General features: G+C 39.0%; 1 protein-coding gene across 3 annotated transcripts in view; it reads left to right on the forward strand.

Moving 5' to 3' along the window:
* Positions 1–21,006, forward strand: part of LOC142337499 (uncharacterized) — a 129,968-nt gene that overhangs the window by 100,914 nt on the left and 8,048 nt on the right. For all 3 annotated transcript variants that reach the window (XM_075386774.1, XM_075386775.1, XM_075386773.1), the window contains one exon: positions 20,001–20,277. In XM_075386774.1, coding sequence (XP_075242889.1) covers positions 20,021–20,277 — 257 coding nt within the window. In that variant the 5' untranslated portion in view covers positions 20,001–20,020. The remainder of the gene's footprint in view (positions 1–20,000; positions 20,278–21,006) is intronic.

Below are 21,006 nucleotides of genomic sequence, written 5' to 3' on the forward strand. Positions count from 1 at the left end.
ATTCTACTTTCTCTACTTTCGTTGCCGTCTGTGTGAGCTTTCGGAAAATTCTATTTCATTTCACCTTCATCTTCATACATGCTTACCTCGGGGAAGTAGAAGGCAGTCATTGAGCCTCTCTCTGCTGTCACTTGACGGGACAGCACACCGAATAAGCATGTCACGTGACCCGCTGGACGCGGTGAACGAAAGTTTCACTTTCTCATCTGGGTAAGAAGTTATGAAGATGAAGTAAACAACGAAATAGTAAAAGTAACATATTCAAGAAGCTCTATAGATGGGGGCGATCATTATGGAAGTTAAATTCGAATAAAAAAAAAGAAAATTGATCGGAGGGGGGATGGAGGTGGAGCTAGGTGGTTGAGCTAGGTGGGACCGAGGTATGCGTCTGAAAAAGGCTTATATCTCGAAAATTTCTGAACCAAATTTGAAAAATGAATATGTTTTGTAATCAGCATGAACTGGGGCGTCGATCTAAGGTTTAAAACGTGAAAAAAACTGAATAAATCAAAACTCGATTTTTGCCATTCTGGCTGAAATTGGCTCTTTTTCATTAACATTTGGGAAATCAAAAAATTGAGCCATGTAACTGTATCGAAACTTTTTGATCCTTATATATTCGTAAAGAGTATTATATGAGCAAGAAAATGATATGACATAATTGTAAAATCGATTTGTGACAAAAGAGTTATTAAACTAAACAACTTTGAAAATTTGAAATTTTTGCAAAAATCGACCCTGATTTCGGCCGCTATATTGCTCTCGCATTCTCTTGTTTGGCATTTATTTAAAAAACAAATTATATTGTCATTGGAACCGTAAACTCTAGTTTTTTATGATACCAAAAACTTGTATGTTTTTTGCTTTTAATTGGGAAAATTTAGTCGAAGTTCGACAAAAATAGCTATTTTTTGCCCCTAAATCAACAGTTTTTTGAATTTTTCGGTTAGAAATAAAACAAATCGGAGAAACGTCCGTATATTTTCAAAAAGTACAATATCAAAGCAACAAAATGGGCTATTATAGATTTTCTAACTCTTCTTTGTCAAAAAGTTATGATGAAACGTTTTTAAAAAATTTGACATTTTCTTCATTTACTCAGAGATATCTTTGAAATTTTGTATAAAAATCGAAAGATTGCTAACTACTACTACACAAACTCAAAAGCTACTCTATCACGGCAATAAAATAGGCTAATGTAGAGTTTTTAACTCGGCTTCTTCAAAAAGTTATTAACAAACGTTTTTCAAGAAGGTTGACATTTTCTTCATTTACCTCGAGACATTTTTGAAATTTTGTATAAAAATCAAAATATAGCCAACTACTACTACAGATATTCAAAAAGTGCAATAACACGGCAATAAAATGGGCCAATATAGAGTTTGTAACTCGGCTTCTTCAAAAAGTTATTAACAAACGTTTTTCAAGAAGGTTGACATTTTCTTCATTTACCCCGAGACATTTTTGAAATTTTGTATACAAATCAAATTATTGCTAATTACTACTACACATATTCAAAAGCTACTTTATTGAGGCATTAAAATGGGCCAATGAAGTGTTTTTAACTTGTCTTCTTCGAAAAGATATTAACAAACGTTTTTCAAGAAGTTTGAAATTTTCTTCACCTAATTAGAGATTTCGTTGAAATTTTGTATACAAATTGAGATATTGCTAACTACTATTTTCAAACGTTCTAAATTGTGGCTGAAGTGGAGCATACCCACCAAAAGTGAGCACAATTGAACTAAAATTGACGATTTCGTGTCCAAAACAATGTTCGGTGATCGAAAAGGTTAAGCCTCATCGAGCGCGGATACCTCTTTGGAAGTAATTGAAAACGTGTCCAAAATGGTTTGCTCAGTCACTTTTTTTATTTCATCCTTAATTATGTCTAAATTGGACCCTGCAAACCAAAAATGAGCACAATTGGACTAAAATTGACGATTTGGTCACCAAAATAATGTTCGGTGATAGAAAAAATTCAGATACTTTTTTGGAACTAGGTAAAAATTTGTCCAAATTAGTTCGGTCAGTCCGAACTTTTAATTTTATCACCAATTGTGGCAAAAGTGGAGCATACCCACCAAAAATGAGCACAATTTGACTAAAATTGACGATTTCGTGTCCGAAACAATGTTCGGTGATCGAAAAAGTTAAGCCTCATCGAGCGCTGATACTTTTTTGGAAGTAATTGAAAACTTGTCCAAAATGGTTTGCTCAGTTCATTTTTTTATTTCATCCTCAATTATGTCTGAATTGTAGCCTGCACACCAAAAATGAGCACAATTGGACTAAAATTGATGATTTGGTCACCAAAACAATGTTCGGTGATAGAAAAAATTCAGATACTTTTTTGGAACTAGGTAAAAACTTGTCCAAATTAGTTCGGTCAGTCCGAACTTTTAATTTTATCACCAATTGTGGCTAAAGTGGAGCATACCCACCAAAAATAAGCACAATTGGACTAAAATTAATTGACGATTTCGTGTCCGAAACAATGTTCGGTGATCGAAAAAGTTAAGCCTCATCGAGCGCGGATACTTTTTTGGAAGTAATTGAAAACTTGTCCAAAACGGTTTGCTCAGTCCATTTTTTTTATTTCATCCTCAATTATGTCTGAATTGTAGCCTGCACACCAAAAATGAGCACAATCGGACTAAAATTGATGATTTGGTCACCAAAACAATGTTCGGTGATAGAAAAAATTCAGATTTTTTTTTGGAACTAGGTGAAAACTTGTCCAAATTAGTTCGGTCAGTCCGAACTTTTAATATTATCACCAATTGTGGCTAAAGTGGAGTATACCCAACAAAAATGAGCACAATTGGACAAAAATTGACGATTTCGTGTCCAAAACAATGTTCGGTGATCGAAAAAGTTAAGCCTCATCGAGCGCGGATACTTTTTTGGAAGTAATTGAAAACGTGTCCAAAATGGTTTGCTCAGTCCATTTTTTTATTTCATCCTTAATTATGGCTAAATTGGACCCTGCAAACCAAAAATGAGCACAATTGGACTATAATTGACGATTTGGTCACCAAAACAATGTTCGGTGATAGAAAAAATTCAGATACTTTTTTTGGAACTAGGTAAAAACTTGTCCAAATTAGTTCGGTCAGTCCGAATTTTTAATTTTATCACCAATTGTGGCTAAAGTGGAGCATCCCCTCCAAAATCAGCACAATTGGACTATTATTGACGATTTAGTGTCCAAAACAATGTTCGGTGATCGAAAAAGTTAAGCCTCATCGAGCGCTGATACTTTTTTTGAAGTAATCGGAAACGTGTCCAAAATGGTTTGCTCAGTCCATTTTTTTTATTTCATCCTCAATTATGTCTAAATTGTAGCCTGCACACCAAAAATGAGCACAATTGGACTAAAATTGACGATTTGGTCACCAAAACAATGTTCGGTGATAGAAAAAATTCAGATACTTTTTTTGGAACTAGGCAAAAACTTGTCCAAATTAGTTCGGTCAGTCCAAACTTTTAATTTTATCACCAATTTTGGCTAAAGTGGAGCATACCCACCAAAAATGAGCACAATTGGACTAAAATTGACGATTTCGTCTCCAAAACAATGTTCTGTGATCGAAAGTTAAGCCTCATCGAGCGCGGATACTTTTTTGGAAGTAATTGAAAATGTGTCCAAAATGGTTTGCTCAGTCCATTTTTTTCATCCTCAATTATGTCTAAATTGGAGCCTGCAAACCAAAAATGAGCACAATTGGACTAAAATTGACGATTTGGTCACCAAAACAATGTTCGGTGATAGAAAAAATTTAGATACTTTTTTGGAACTAGGTAAAAACTTGTCCAAATTGGTTCGGTCAGTCCGAACTTTTAATTTTATCACCAATTGTTGCTAAAGTGGAGCATACCCACCAAAAATGAGCACAATTGGACTAAAATTGACGATTTCGTCTCCAAAACAATGTTCTGTGATCGAAAGTTAAGCCTCATCGAGCGCGGATACTTTTTTGGAAGTAATTGAAAATGTGTCCAAAATGGTTTGCTCAGTCCATTTTTTTCATCCTCAATTATGTCTAAATTGGAGCCTGCAAACCAAAAATGAGCACAATTGGACTAAAATTGACGATTTGGTCACCAAAACAATGTTCGGTGATAGAAAAAATTTAGATACTTTTTTGGAACTAGGTAAAAACTTGTCCAAATTAGTTCGGTCAGTCCGAACTTTTAATTTTATCACCAATTGTTGCTAAAGTGGAGCATACCCACCAAAAATGAGCACAATTGGACTAAAATTGACGATTTCGTCTCCAAAACAATGTTCGGTGATCGAAAAAGTTAAGCCTCATCGAGCGCGGATACTTTTTTGGAAGTAATTGAAAACGTGTCCAAAATGGTTTGCTCAGTTCATTTTTTTTATTTCATCCTTCATTATGTCTAAATTGGACCCTGCAAACCAAAAATGAGCACAATTGGACTAAAATTGACGATTTGGTCACCAAAACAATGTTCGGTGATAGAAAAAATTCAGATACTTTTTTTGGAACTAGGTAAAAACTTGTCCAAATTAGTTCGGTCAGTCCGAACTTTTAGTTTTATCACCAACTTTAAATTACATTCTAGAAATAAAAAGGGTGTAAAAGTGTAAAAGTAATTAATTCTTTTCATAAGGGTGGAAAAAAGGGTGTACTCTTTTATCATTCCACCCTTAATTACACTCTTTCTAGAGTGTAAAAATAAGAGTGTAGAAATAATTGATTCTTTTCATAAGGGTGGAAAAAAAGGTGTAATCTTTTATCATTCCACCCTTAATTACACTCTTTCTAGAGTGTAAAAATAAGAGTGTAAAAATAATTGATTCTTTTCATAAGGGTGGAAAAAAGGGTGTAATCTTTTATCATTCCACCCTTAATTACACTCTTTCTAAGAGTGTAAAAAGAGTGTACAAAAGAGTGTAATAACAGTGTAATTTCTTCAAATTCCACTCTTACACTCTTTTCCCCGGTAAATAAGAGTGGAAAATGGATTACACCCTAATCCCCGCTAATTAGGGGTGAAATAGGGGTGAAACCTCCTCCCGGGATCCTTCGAACCACTTGCCCTCGTTTGATTGCATATCAGTAATTGATTATTACGGACTTGTAAGATCATTCCATCCTGAACCAATTCGTGGCGTCTTTTGATTTTTAATACCAGCAAGTCTTCGCTTTTTTTTGTCTGATTGAGCCGTTCTACTAGTCCCATTGCTCAACTCTCACTGATAGGGTACTCTAATTTGTCAATGTTTTAACGGTTGCCAAAAATTTCAATTGACTACCAGTTAGGTATCAGGCATGATCCAAACGTATGAAACGTAGAGGACCGTTAAAAACTATAAAAAAAACTTTTATAGTTATTTTAGGCCCAATTGCTTTTTTCAGAAATTGCCACAGTGAATTATTTTGAAAATCGGTCTATTGCAGCTAAAAATTAAGTTTAAAGTCCTTTCTCATTATAGATGCGAAATCCGAAGTCTATTTTTTTCATGATTAGGTTTGATACATGCTTCAAGAGAAATATATTTTGCGGGTTAAACTGGTTGAGGGTATTTACCGATTGCTCAAAGGGTTTGTATTTATTAGATTTGACGATAAGATCGCGATTAATGTAAGATCATCAGCCATACATATCATACCTCACGTTCCCGGGTGGCTGGTATATAAATAATTGGACAAGGCTGCTTGCAGTGCCTTCGAGATTACTATTTTGAGGACAGAGCGTTGTATTTGCAAATGTGATTCTGTCTTTTGGTCACTTAGAGGATATAGAGTTAATCGAAATGGAAATCAATGTGATTTTATTTGTTGTATTTGGGTCAGATGAATTTTTTAGTCAGATGAATTAATTAGGATTAAATAATCGAGTTATAGATTAGAACTTAGTATGCACATTTTCACTCCAGTGTGTTAATTGAATCACTGGAGCAAATTATCCGCTATCATTGTGTGAATTTATTTTGCGTGCCATTGAATAAGTCTGGTATAGTGAACCCGGAGGTTGGTGGCAGAGCAAATCAGCGCTGAATCAGTCTAAAGACATTCTGTTTTTTAGGATGGCCAGTAAAGCTGACAAAATCAGACTTTCGAAGTTTCAATTTATTCAAACGAATTATCGGCCAATTCAACGTACAATCCAACAACGTATAAGCATTAGTACGATCATAGCAACAAGTGAGAGTTTAGACGGCAAGGTTTTTTTTGATGCTCTTTTACTGGTTTTTTGTCTGATGTCATTGACGTCAGAATCAGTTCATAATCGATCAACAATCGTCTAGAGAACCTAAAAATATTAAGCCTTAAACCGCCTTATTCGATACATATCATGGTATTATTTACTTAAAATTAGGTTATACGAACTTTTCCGGAACTTTTTGTGTATATTAGAGGCAATTCTATACGTAATTTAAATACTCGATTCTGATTGGTTAATATTCTCGCTTAGATTTATTTAGTTACTAACATCCTCCGGCCCAGAAGAAGATGCTGGGAGAATTGGTACTAATTTTACAAGCGGGCGAACGAGCGATCCGGAGGACGTGCGCAATACGGCGGAGCGTGCGACGCTGTCGGAACCGTAACGAAGTTCAGTGATCCGAGCAGTGGGGTAGTAACCCCTTGGGTTGGTCTCTTCAACTACCCAAACCAAATCACCGGACTTAAGGTGATGCTCGGCAGGCGTCTGCCACTTGGAACGTCGGTTCAGCGCCGGTACGTATTCTTTGATCCAACGAGACCAAATAGCGTTAGCGTAAGACTGCGCGCGGGCGTAACGTTTACGGTGATCAAACTCATCTACGCCAATGATGGACGGGAGACTACGTGCTTGGTTACCGAGGAGAAAGTGATTAGGTGTTAATGCTCCTAGGTCGGACGGGTCGGCGCTTACGGGCGTTAGCGGACGTGAATTAAGTGCATGTTCGACCAGACAAAAAGTGGTACTTAAAACCTCATCCGTGAGGCGACGTGTTCCAAGGATTGTGTAAAGTACGCGCTTGAAACTACGTACTAGCCTCTCCCAGATGCCACCTTGGTGTGGCGCACTGGGCGGGTTGAACCTCCACTTGATGCCTTTGTGGGCAAGTTCCACGGCGATGTTGATGGTGTTCCACTTTTCGATGTTCTCGCGTAGTTCTTTTTCCGCGCCAACAAAGTTAGTGCCATTGTCTGACCAAATAATGGCTGGTGTACCCCGACGGGAGACGAACCGCTCCACTCCCATTACACGAATTGGCGTCCATGGACGGAACGATTTCAACATAAACGGCACGAGTAGTTAAGCATGTGAAGAGGAAACCCCACCTCTTCTCGGTAGTCCTACGTACAGTAACGTAAAACGGGCCGAAGTAGTCGACCCCGGTGTTCGTGAAGGGAGGAGACTGGTATGCGAGTCTTTCTACTGGGAGGTCAGCCATGATGGGTTGAATAGTGGCAGCGCGGAACATCCTGCACGTAAGGATTAGACGGTTTGGCCCAATAAAGGGAGAAAACGGGGCAATACGGCTACTCCATTTAACGGGTTTGTTTTCGAGAAGATCTTTTCTCTCTGCATTGAATGACTCCCCTTGCACAAGATACAGGAGATGACAATCGGCTTCGTCAAGTTCCGTGGGGTCTATGATGCTACCATCGACGTTACGGTAACATTCGTGAGAAGGTAACAAGCGGAGTGCGTACGCTGTTATCCGTAGCAACTTCTGATAAGAACTGTACTTATCGAAGGGAATTAGTTGCGGGGGCGGTTCCTTAGTTGACTTGGTTACGGATGCGGCCAATGATGTATTGGTTTCGTCAGTTTCCTTAGTTACTATACCAAGTTTGATGTTTTTAACTACTTCGAAGCTTGGTTCGAACGGGAATTCCTTGGTTCTTAAGAAATCTGGACCCCTCACCCAGCTACTTGATTGCAAAACCTCAGCGGACATACCACGAGTACCGGCATCTGCTGGATTATCGCTTGAGGCAACGTGGTTCCATTCGTCAACGCTAGTGTGTTCTAAAATCTCGCATACGCGTTTTGCAACAAATATTGGCTGCTTGCTTGTGGAGTTGAGCCACTGCAAGACAGTAGTGCTGTCGGTCCACATATAAACTTTGTTGACATGCACAGTAAGGGCTCGACAGATATCTTGTTTCAACCGAGCGGACAGTAAAGCAGCTTGCAGCTCTAGCTTTGGAATTGTCATCACCTTCATAGATGCTACACGAGCTTTACCCAGGACAAATGCAAGCTCTGTTTTTGGCCCACTGGAAGTGTTTACTTGAGCTCGGAGAAATGCAACAGCGCTGAAGACCTCTTGGGAACTATCGCCAAACATGTGTAGTTCCAGGTGTTTAAAGTTTCCCGAAAAGTAGCTCCTCGGTATAGTGATTTCTGCAAGCTTGGGTAGTTCTACACTCCATTCGAGGAACCTTTCAACCGTGTCTTTTGGTATTTCTTCATCCCAGTGCTGCCCGCTGACACGCCAGATGTCCTTTAGTAACAATCGGGCACCAACAGTAAATGGTGCCACTAGGCCGATGGGATCAAACACCTTAGACACTAGGCTCAATACCAAGCGTCGTGTTAAAGACTTAGTTACTGCACTGGAGGTACACCGACTCACAACTAGAGTATCATTGTTGTGATCCCATTTCAACCCAAGCACTTGCGAAGAATCCTCCTTAGATGAGGCAATTACTTTTGGTTCGGTAGACTGAGTTGACCCATCAATTCGATCAGCCAGATTTGGTACATTGCTTACAAACTTAGTAAGCTTGAACCCACCTAGATGGAGAAGATGTACCAACTCCTTCGATCTTTTGAGAGTCCTCTCAGGTGACTCCACCGAATCCAAGTAATCGTCCATGTAGAAGTTTTTTAGGACGGCTTTGGTTGCTTCCGGGTACTGATTAACATTGTCTCGGGCCGTGCGTTTCAGTGCATAGTTAGCGCATGTGGGCGAGTCTTTAACCCGAATATATGGCGCGTGTATTGATACACTACAACATTTGTTGTGGGGTCCTTCCGCCACAAAAAACGCAGTGATGGCTGGTCCCAATCAGGGACACCCACTTGGAGGAACATACCCTCGATATCTGCGGACACGGCAAACTGATGTTGACGGAACCTAAGTAGTACGTGGATTAGGTTTTGGAGCAGGTCGGGGCCAGTGAGCAAAGATTTTTTCAAAGAAGTACCGTGGAACTTTGCTGCACCATTTAATACCCTACGCACTTTTCCCGGTTTGTTCGGATTGATTACGGGATGGTGTGGTAGGTACCACTCTCTATCCGACCGCTGCTCTACCTTGTGAGCATCAGGGACTGTAATCAAGTAACCTTTTTCCAAGTCTTCACGGATGGTATTGGCATAAGTTTCTTTCAATGATGTATCTCTCGATAGCCACTTTTCGAGAGACTTGAGCTGTACCAGTGACGAAAAGTAGTTATTCGGGAGCTGGGTGTTGTCATCAGCCCATAACATACCGACATCGTATCTTTGGCCGTTATGGAAGGTTGTTGTTTCAAGTATTTCCTGCTCGCGAGCATCCGCTGCGGATCGTGGGTCAACTTGCTTGAACGCGCCGTACGATTCCATATCATACCAAGATTTAACCTGACAAGCTAATTCAAAATCCTGTTCAATATTGGCTTTGAAACACACCGAGACTAAACTTGAACTTGACGGGAGTGGGCCACTTAAAACCTAACCTATGGGCAAGCGGACAGCAAACGGTGAGCACTTTTCGTCGGCTGAAAAATACCTTAACGGGCGGATGGCATGGTAGACATCCTGTCCAAGTATCATCTCAATTTCTCCATAGCTATATTTTACTGGATATAGAACTGCCAAATGTGGGTAAGTTTCTTGCATGGACTTGACGTCAATGATGTCAGAACCTACGTTTAATGTTTCTCTCACGTAGGGACGCACAGTGAAAGCTTCGAAGTCTTGGTCTTTATGAGGTGTCACAGTCAATTGAACCACCTTTGTGTCTACGAGTTCTTCCGTGTTTATACCCTTGACGGTCAGTTTTAATGCGGTACCCTGCAAACCGAGTCTAGCTGCGAGACTATCGGACACCCAAGAGTTACTGCAAGCGGTATCGCATGAAACCAACGCCGTAGTATTGGTACCAGAAGAATTAGTAAGTTTCAGTTCCGTGACCTGAAGGAGGCCTTTAACATCCGTCACGGAAGACAAAGTGGTTGTTTTGCTTGGTTGCTGTTGACCCGTAGATGGCCTACTTGTACCTGCGTTCGACTTCGAAGTATCGATGTTGTTGTTTGTTGAGGGTTTAGCTGGAAAAACCCTTTCAGCTCCATGAAGAAAGGTGTTATGGGAGCTGTTGCAACCATCTTTCCTACATTTACGGGGACTTGGGCATTGCCTAAACATGTGTTTATCACGCAAACAAGAGAAACAGAGCTTTGCCTCAGTCACGACCTTGGCTCTCTGCGTGGGGGTCTTTTCCTTAAAGACACGGCTTTCCCACAACCGGTGGCTGCCTTTGCATACAATGCAACTAGAGATTGATGTTGACGGAGATCTCTGTTGCGGCTTAGGGTTACTCTTCTGTTGCGTATTTGCAGCAAATGCCTTTGAAGCAACTTTTGATCTTGTTACTGAGTTGTTGGTATCCTCAGTCCTTGCTTTAGTTGCGGTATTCTTCATTAAATCGTGCGCTTCGGCCTTCTCTTTTAACCAATCGTTGAAATCAAGAAGAGTAGGTTTCACCCATTGCTTTTTGACCGTGAAGAGTGACCATGACTCCTTCATGTTGGGTGGTAGCTTCTGTACGGCAGTGTCGAGAAGCGCAGCACTCTTTAAATCCGAATCGTATGACAGCGATTTAAATACCCCGACAAGACTTGAAACACACCCCGAGTAGTTAATGATTTTATCGCTATTGTGCATCTTCATTGGTGGTTACAACCGCCTGTGGTTGGCCAAATTTACGTTCTAAGGTCCTCAGTGCGTCTTTGTACATTGCGCCGCAGTAGGCGAACTCAGCTAAAGCTGTTTTAGCTTTACCTGTTACGAGGGTCTTAAGGTATGTCAATTTTACATCATCAGTTGAGGACTGAGAGTCAATTGCGCTTTTAAATTGACCATACCATTCGTGCCACTGTAGAGGATCCCCACTGTATTGTGACAACTTCCATTCGGGTAGTGGGTCATTCCTCTTGCTAGATAAGGCGTCAGTGAATGCCTTAATCAAGCTTGCATTTTCAGATGCTGGCGCTGGAGGCTTGGGATGCGGTGGGCCACCCCAACACAATGGTATCGGAGCAGTATGCCCGTATGTTGGATGTATAACCGGCGTGACGAAAGGTGGAGCGATGTTAGTAGTTGTACTAAAGGGGTTAACGGGGATGCTACAGTTAGCTGCGTAGTTGCTATTTGCATTATGTTGTGCACTCATTTGCAAGGTGGCATGGCTAATAGCACGGTTAGCTGTGCTTGGGGGTAGGTACGGTTGAACATTTTTGAAGATGGTAGCATTATTTGTCGCCTTGTTTGCGTTTGGGGGCTTATCCTGAGGAAAACTCCACAAGTTTAGATCAAGGTTACAGTTCAGGTGAGGTTTTTGTGCTGTAGGACACGGTACCAGGCGGGTTTGAGGCGATTGGACAAAGTTTTGCTGTGGAATGTTTGGGACGGGTAGGTATGTTGCTGTGCTCGCTGGGATGGGCAACGGAATCACGGGAGGCTGAGGATTAAACAATTGTTGAGGCCGGATTACGGGAGTTGGGTTCAAGAGTGGGTTTAGAGGTGGAGGGACCTTATGCGGGGAATGGGCAATAGGGATTTGTGTTTGGTGTGTAATGTTACTTTGAGGTGGATTCTGTTGTTGCGGATTGTGAGGCTTCGACATATGTAATTGACAAGATACAGTGGAGCTTTTTGGACCCAAGAACTGATTTATCTGTGGGTTTGCTGAAAAATCAGGTACAAAAATGGAGTTCGTTGGTGCCATAACGGGTGTCGGTGGCCGAGGAGGTTGCATAGGTGGTTGAGGTGGTGGGAGTGCGACATTTTGTACGTCGACTGGTACTTGGTTCACTTCACCACTGCCTGAGGGACTATGTGCCCTTTGATCAATGAGTGATTGCTGCAGTTGAGCCTGGAGATATTCCCGATACAAAGCTTCCTGCTGGGCAACAGAAATTGCAACTCCTGGCCGTGTGTACTGAGAAAGCATTTCAAGATGATGTAAGTTATCGGCAACATTACTTGGGTTTTCTGGAGGATTACTAGGGGAAGTATCTTTAACAGGAGGTTCGGCGGTTGCTGAACCAGGACAAGAAAAGTTTAACTCACTTGAATTACCTGCTGGAAACGAATTTACCCAATCCTGAACAAGTCCCTGACTTCTATCTGATCCCCTATCTTTAAACAAATTCAGTTCACTTGAGTGGTGACTAAATAATGAATGATTATCCATTAAATCAACCTCATCTAATTTAGCTGCTGCAACACGCTGGCGGTGGTCTTCCTCCAATTCTTGAAGTGCCATCTGTTCCATTTGTATTTCAAGCTCCTTTTTTCTCACGGCAATTTCGTGTTTTTGTTTAGCGAGGCGCATGGCAGCTTGTTCTTGTTTCTCGGCCTCTTCGCGTTTTAGTTTTGCCATTAGAAATTCATGTTTACGCTGGCTAGACATTGATGATGTTGTTCTGCGTGAACTTTTCTTAGATTGGCCTTGAGGATTAACGCCCTCACATACGGTGTCTCGGTCAGCAACTGAGTCAATATAGCTTCTAGCCGCAAGCAAGAATTTATCATTGTTCTTGGTTTTATCATCCAACCATTGCTCAAGGACAGGGTAAATTGAATCTGGGTTCTCCGCTTTACTGGCTAAGTCAAATAGTTCTTCATTCTTCTGCACCAGTTTACTGAAGACATCCTTTAACTTAGAAACCAAGCGTTCAACTTTAAACTTCCTGTCTTGACGATCTATGGCATCTGTGATGTCCTTATGGATGTGACATAACTCAGATTCTAGATTAGATCTTGCATTAAAGAGCTTTTTCAATTTTTCTTGCTGTTCGGCCATGATATTGAAATGGCTAATTTATCAATGTAGAGTAACTTTCAACCAAACACGTGGAATGAGGGTTATACCGAACCCAAATGACGACGACTTGATAATAAAGACGTCGAAGAGCAGAAAAGAAGTTACCGAGTAATGAATTACTCGGCGAAAGTGAGTAAGAAATTATAGAATGCGTCTAACGTGCCTGAAAGCAACGTGAGACTAAACAGGAACACAGGCAACCGGGGAAAGAGGACTGAGTGGACGAAGCACGACGAAACGGGAAACGAGGCGGACGGGGCGGGAAGGACGGGCGAACGGCGCGCAACGCAACAGGGAACGGAACGGAACTGGCGAAAACGCGGGTAGTAAACGGGCTACGCAACGGACGGGACGGAAACGCTGAACGAGCGACGCACGAAGAAAGGAGACGGGCAGAATGGAGGCGTTGAGCGAGTAGCGCGCAACGAAACGGAAAGGCGGGTCGGAACGGGCGGGAGACGATTACGCAGCGAGCGGGGAGGTCGAAAACCACTATGCTAGCAGACCACAGCAACAAAATCAACCAAACAAACTAGCCGTAACTCCAGAACAAACTTAAGTCACACCCTAGGGAGAAGGAGAGATGCTACTGCAAGAGACCAACTAGCACAAGTCATTATGAGGCTTAACATATGAAAACAACAAACTAAATTACGGCAATTAGTAGTATACTAAAAGGATGAAAAGAGCAAGGAAATTACTAGCCGTAACTCCAGAACAAACTTAAGTCACACCCTAGCAATAATCAAACCTAAACAACCGATCAGCATACCAACAATATTAAACAAACTACAGCAAATATTAATTAATATACAGCGCTTTTGTGGTCTATGAAAGCTGGAAAAGTGAAGAAACAATCTAGCCGTAACTCGAGAATAAACTTAAGTCACACCCTAGAAGTCAAAAGACCAAACCAACTAACAAGCATACAGTTACTTGCAAACATACAGCAGCAAAAATTAATGTACTACAACAGGAAGGCTAGTAAATTAGTAAAGTCGAAAGAAAAGTCAAAGGACAATCCAGCCGTAACTCGAGAATAAACTTAAGTCACACCCTATAAAGCTATAAGACCTAAACAACAAACCAGCATACTGGCTTACTCATCATACTACAGCAAAAACATCATACTTCATCACATATGACATACTACATCAAAAATCGGAAAAGTAGTGAAAAAAACGAAAAGCGAAGTTTTGGGAGAGCGACGTTATTGAAAAAAACGGAAAACGGAGAATTGTAAAGTTGAAGAACGAAAAGAACGCGGACGAAAAACGGTATATAAACAAGCGACGAAAAAAATTATGGGAATTCGATAATTTTTTGTAGGCCGGAGGTTGTGAAAATTTTCACAACTTTTTCTGTGTAATAAGTTTCACTCAATTAACGAACCTTCTTGCTGGAATTTTTTTTTGACAAATTTGTCAAAATTTGATGCATTTGTCCAATTTTTTTTCAAATTTTGGTCAATTTTTTGCAAATTCTTGATTACGGAAGGGTAATCCAGTAAACTGGACGGTTTTAAGCTTGAATATACGGTTTATCAATATTCAATATTGATGTTCTTTGTTTTTTTTAATTTGCATCAAAATTGACCAAAAATTTTCAAAATTGGACAAAAATTTTCAAAATTGGACAAATTATTATAATTTTCTCGCGATTTTCTCTTTATCCGAGGTAATTTTTTGATATACGATCCGACTTAATCACATTTTACAAATTTTCGACAATTCGACCAAAAATTTTCAAAATCGATTTTTTTTTCGTCTGAAAATTATGGTTGTGGGGGGCTAATGGTGACAGATTATCTAAATGTTAATACCCAATAGCCGTTATATCATCTTTTCCTCTGGGGTACAATTTATTTTTGGGTGGGTTAATTTGTTTTTTTTAAATTGCTTGATTTTAATACCCAATGTAACATGAAAAATCACGGGTTGGATTTCTTGCCGTCTAAACTCCGATAAATAAATTAGGGCACAAGTTTATTCCAAAATTTATAGTTCTGTCTTACAGTTTTTTTTCGTTTGAACCTTGCTATTGCCTTCGTCCCTGTTGATTCGGCTGTTTTTTTCTCAACATCTGGTGTACTGCGAGAATTATATGCCATCAGGTTGATTCACAATCACTAAGTCAGATGCCCCGCCGGATGGACCACAAGCTATTGTAACACTACGACAAGGCCATAAGAGCACGTAATCAAAATAAACATTTTTTTTGACGAGCTGAGTACCAATATTAAGATGATTGAAGTCAGTTATTATTAATTACCATTATTATAACTTTATAAACTTGGCTGACTGGATGATTATAGGTCTATAAGCACCTAATCGTTGTAGCTCAGATCAGTCGAACGATTTAACCACAAAGGCAAATAACACTACGCATTGCCACACCTCTTGTAATTTGGTGTTCGTAAGCCGGTCGCGGCTCCAAAATAAAGCTGACAAAATCAGACTTTCGAAGTTTCAATTTATTCAAACGAATTATCGGCCAATTCAACGTACAATCCAACAACGTATAAGCATCAGTACGCTCATAGCAACAAGTGAGAATTTAGACGGCAAGGTTTTTTTTGATGCTCTTTTACTGGTTTTTTGTCTGATGTCATTGACGTCAGAATCAGTTCATAATCGATCAACAATCGTCTAGAGAACCTAAAAATATTAAGCCTTAAACCGCCTTATTCGATACATATCGTGGTATTATTTACGTAAAATTAGGTTATACGAACTTTTCCGGAACTTTTTGTGTATATTAGACGCAATTCTATACGTAATTTAAATACTCGATTCTGATTGGTTAATGTTCTCGCTTAGATTTATTTAGTTACTAACAGCCAGTACTCTGTTCATGTCACTATTTACACTGGCTAGTCTGATTTTTGAGTCAAATTTAATTCATGAAAAATAATATGTTCAGCTTAACTCCCGCCAACAAGGTTTGCTTCATATGCGATTCGAACTTCCGCGTGGGTACTTGTGACATTTAATTTGCGTAGCAAGTCATAACCACTGAGCTAAATGGGCTTTGTGGTAATTGCCTACAAACCAGCCTAAATATAAATTTTACCAGTTATAAGCTATAAAAGTATGACTTTCTTCTGCTCAGACTTAATTTTGGGGTATGAGTAATTTTCAGACTATACAGGATAAGTTTGGCCTAGGCGAACTCTATGGCCTCAATATAACCATAATGAAGAAATACTGCACATAAATAAACTTAAAATATTCTGGAGATACCATGTTTCAGAACTGAATTAAGTGTTTGCTCTTGAAATGCGCTGGTTCAGCGCTGAAAAAATCTGCGACTCAAGTCCGGGAACTTAAATCCTGCACAAATATGGTATATTGTCAATTTATTAGTTCTGCGCTAATACAAATTAGTTCCAATTAGACTACTATGAATTCTTCGTCCTCGGAAAAGATCTTTTTACCCAATTGGAACGAGCTGCGAGAAATATTGTCAACTTAGCCCATCACTTGGTAAATAATAATATGGAAAGTGATAAGGACAAAGACAATCTACGACACGAGTTAAAAAACTATTTTATGAATTATTTGAGCCCTTTTCTTTGAGCGCTGATGAGAGTGGTCAGTGATCTGCGATTACTGCATAATGTTTTCCGTTCAAAAATTTGTTGAGATATTATTTGTATCATACTAACACCAGAGTTTCTATTTTTTTGACGCCATAGCGTTCTTCAGAGTAATTCAAAGAAGAAAAAACGAAAGTGATTGCTTTTAGTCATCAATTGTGAGTCGCTCTAACGCCACTCCAAGAGCACTTAACTCTTGAGAGCTCCAATTTCCGGTTCTTATTGACATTTTTCGGTGGCGTTTGCAATGCATCCTGCACTTAAAAAGAGTTTCTCATGAGTATATGTCCTCATGCAACTTTCAGATTTTCGAAAGTGAAGAAGGAGTGGGTGGCAATGTTGGGCTAATTTTGTTTTAAATATGCTAATATAGTTTACTGAAATCAAATGAAAAGATCGGAGTTTCTAAGGTTTATTTGATAGTTCGAGATGAAATAGCGCGGTCTTGTTTTCGAGAAGCAAAGTCCCAATCTTTGAGAAACCTTAGCCCAGAATATCAGTTTCGGTTTTTATCAAAATCAATTTTTGAGAGGTTACTTGGGAAATTAAAGTCATCGTGTTTCTCAAGTTGAGCAAATTTATGTTGGAAATTGTCTTCTCGTTTTACCAGTAATAACGGTTGCAATATCATCTAGAAAAAAAGGTAATTGTAAATGCAATCAATGTGTACTCCTTTGCTTACATACAAAAATTTTACCGACAGTTCTGTAAGAAAATAAAATCCAGTGTTGAAGCTATAAGGTTCAGTCAATTCTCCACTTATTATATTAAAGCTACGAGTCAAGTTTTAGCTGCATCAGGATGTAATTTTAATCAACTATATGCGAAGTTAAGATCGATGGTCGGGGCAAAACTATTGTTGAGCGACGCGGAATCATTACAAGTTGTGAAAATTTGCGTGTTGATATGTATCTGTTTAGCAATTGATCTTGTTCGTATGTGTTGAGAACATTCGAATGTCAGGACAACTTTACTATTTCGTCTCGTTTTAACACGGTTGATATTATCGATGCGATTTATTTAAACAACTTGCCAGTCTTTCAAAACAAACTTCTTTGACTAATTTTTTTTTATTTCGTTGTTTTTTTCTTGCAAGTTAGTTAGGACTCCTTTTCCGTTCTGAAGTTTAGGATGAAGCTTTTTGTTAAATATTGGTCGTGACATATGGATCATTGAACTGTCGATACATGTATTTAGTTGTTAATGGATTTTGCTCCCCAAATTTTGATTGAACTTTGTGTGGCAAGGTTGGTGAAATTCTTCCCGATTGATGTCGTGGGTGGTTATCTGATAGCAGGGCCAAATTCTTGGAACATATCTCGTCCAATCAGGGGTTTGAGGCCGTGCAAACACATTTGGGATTTCGGCATAAAGGATTTTCCAGCCGTTGCTGTAGACCGGAACTTGCATTCATCCTGGTGTCAAACTGGTTCATTTGAAAATTCTCTCAATTCTGGTTGTTGTCTTGTATAGTAGATCCAATTTGGTTGTGAATATTTGGCAAAAACTTGCGTTTTAGGGTCCTGGTTCAGTTTACTACAAACACTTCCAGAGTAGAAAAAAGTGTAAATTTTGCATTTCCGATAATGAGGCGCAAGTCTAATGGTTCGATCTTTTGCGATTGATTGTTTATCATAGCCAACAAGTTGTCACCCGATCTGCTGTATGCGGAGTCGTAAACTTGGTTATACGTGCCTTCATTAAGGAAAGTAGTTGAAATGTCGTTAGAAGTCTTTTTCAAAATATTTCGCTCTCTTTTCACTGTTATTATGGTTATGGTTTGGCCAACTTGCTTTTCGCCAGTCTCAGGCAAAAATATTTGCAGACCGGAATAATTACAATGAGTTCTCCGAGCAATATAATTTTCTTCGTTTCTTGGCGACACCCAGAATCTACATTTTCAGCTATGAGTAGATGGTATACGGGAGGCCAATTTTGGGGATGAAGTTTGAGCAGAGATGAATTGGCGGCGGTTGCTCTGTTGGTGATTGATTACAGTTACGAAAGACAAAACCAGTGCGTTGTTCTGGATCTGAACAACAAACTCTGTTGGTTTTGTTTTTCCAGCTCAAAGTCAATAACCAAGGTCGAGTGCTCGGCGGGGCGGGGGGGGGTGATCGTTTCTTACAGAAGTTCTTTTTTGATGACGGAATCTAGCACGTTCGTAACAAATACTCTAACTAACGGTTTCTCGAATCAGTGTTTCCTCCTGGTTTCCAAGGTCACAATTTTCAGTCATTTTGTTGACTTTTGCACTCTTAATTTGTGAATTTGGAATTTAAATTCTAACTGAAAATTAGTAGAGTCCATGCCAGCTTGCTAACAAAACAGGTGTAAATATAAAACCATTCTGTCTGAGGTTCAGTTTTAAAACAGCATAGGCAATGAATCTCATTTTTTGTTTGGTAAAGTAATTGTTTATTTAAGGAAATTGTTTTTCTTCTACTTTGGAAGTTGTATCAAACTTGTGATTTTTCGTTTGTTGTTGTAATCACTCTATTTAAACAAAATATTGATCTAGGGGGGAGGGGGTTATTGGCCTTTTTTGTATACATCTCTGTTCATTTTTAAGAATATATCGGAATTTAAATGACTAAATTTTAACATATTTTTTTGAAGTTAGTCTATCTCTGCTTCAATTGGTTCACAGTAAAGCCAAAAAAAGTGGATAAGCGGGGGCGGAATATTATGTGTCAACTTACATTAGCGCCAGCCTCTTGATCACAAATGAGCGCAGAAGAAAATATATTTGTAGGGGCGCTGGCTAGTAATGAGTATGATTTAAAGGTGGACTTTTATGGACCCTCAAATCAGGTTCCAGACGCTTGAAGAAACAGCGGGTTCTGACCTAGATACATCGATTGAGAAAGTTAATAAAACTTGAAAACTCTACAAGAAAACATGAACATAGTTATCAACGCAAGATTTTGAACAAAATTTACCCCGTTCAAAATGAAACAAAAATTACAAACAGTTGCTATTTCCGTGTGATTCAATTTTATATTGATAGAGACGTTAAAAATGTCTCGCTCCTAGTAAAATTAAAACATAGCTTTTTGATAGTAATAACTGACAATCTCAATTGCGATAATATTGTGCACAAATGGACATAATGCCTAATAATTTAATAAATGGTTAGTGAACACTAAATAAATTTGCTTTGCTGTGCTCAAACTGTTCCTAAAATTAACAAAGCTAAAACTGAACGATTTAAATCAAATGTATTTATTAAGTTGATGACTTAGAATCAAAACGAAGAATGAATAATATAAATTATTCTTCTTCGGTTTTCCAAATTTCTGGTAAAAAAGTTATACTCATTATTTTTTCTAGATTATTCTGGAACGCTTACGATGAAATTTATCAACACTCTCACGTTGTCCCTAAAAGATGCGATTGGAGTTGACAAGAAACTGGGGTGGAACTCCGAAGAGATGTTTTGGTTCCACAACATGACTCCAAAGCTCACTCAGCTGGCACATGCAATCGAGGCCAGATTCGAACCCTTTGTGAAGAAAGCGGGCGAACCTATGATGACACGGACAGAGTTCAGAAACCTGTGCGTGGCTATGTTAACTGAAGATTTCGGACTTACAAGGGAGGAGTTAAGGTAAGAACAAGATAAAGAATATGCTCTTTGTCAATTTTTTTAGATGATATACGGGAAATTTTATATGCTCGGAATATTTGTTCCGACCCACTTTGGGGGGGGGGGGGGGGAAGGAATTACACACTCAAACGGGTTTTTTGTCTAGTCAATTTTGGCTGATCGATATATTCATAGTACAGGGTTGTGAGTGGTATCATAAAAAGTCCCGTCCAGCCTAGAATATACTATTAAAATGTTTTTTTTTTTAAATTTGATTTGGTTATTTTCCACGGCATCATAGAGGAATAAATTTTCGGAACATTTGACGGATTTTGGTTGTTATTGTTCACAATTTTCACATTTTTACGCAACTTTTCGTCAATTTTGCAAAAAAAAAACGTTAAAACTTGTAAAAAATAGTATTGTTTGTTAAACATCAAAAAAGGAGTGTTTTAAACTGTTTAATCTAATTTTTAGCAAAAATTGTTTCCAAATTTTTCCAAAATCTAGCTTTTCATTAAAAATGGAATGAAATAAGCTTTTTAGTCCACTTTGTTTAAATTTACCAGATTAACACACCTAAACGCCGCTGACAAACTTAATTTACTCCAATGAAGGCAAGTTTTACTTATGCATTCTTTGAGGGTGTTCCTGAATCAAAAAATTACCTGTTTGTTGCAAATTTAACTCGATAATTATGCAAAATGCAACTTTTATTCTATTCTGGAACATTCTATTTCTATTTTGCAA

Source organism: Convolutriloba macropyga, chromosome 4 (assembly GCF_964194025.1).
Source record: "Convolutriloba macropyga chromosome 4, txConMacr16.3, whole genome shotgun sequence".
In the NCBI taxonomy this organism is placed as follows: Eukaryota; Metazoa; Xenacoelomorpha; order Acoela; family Convolutidae; genus Convolutriloba; species Convolutriloba macropyga.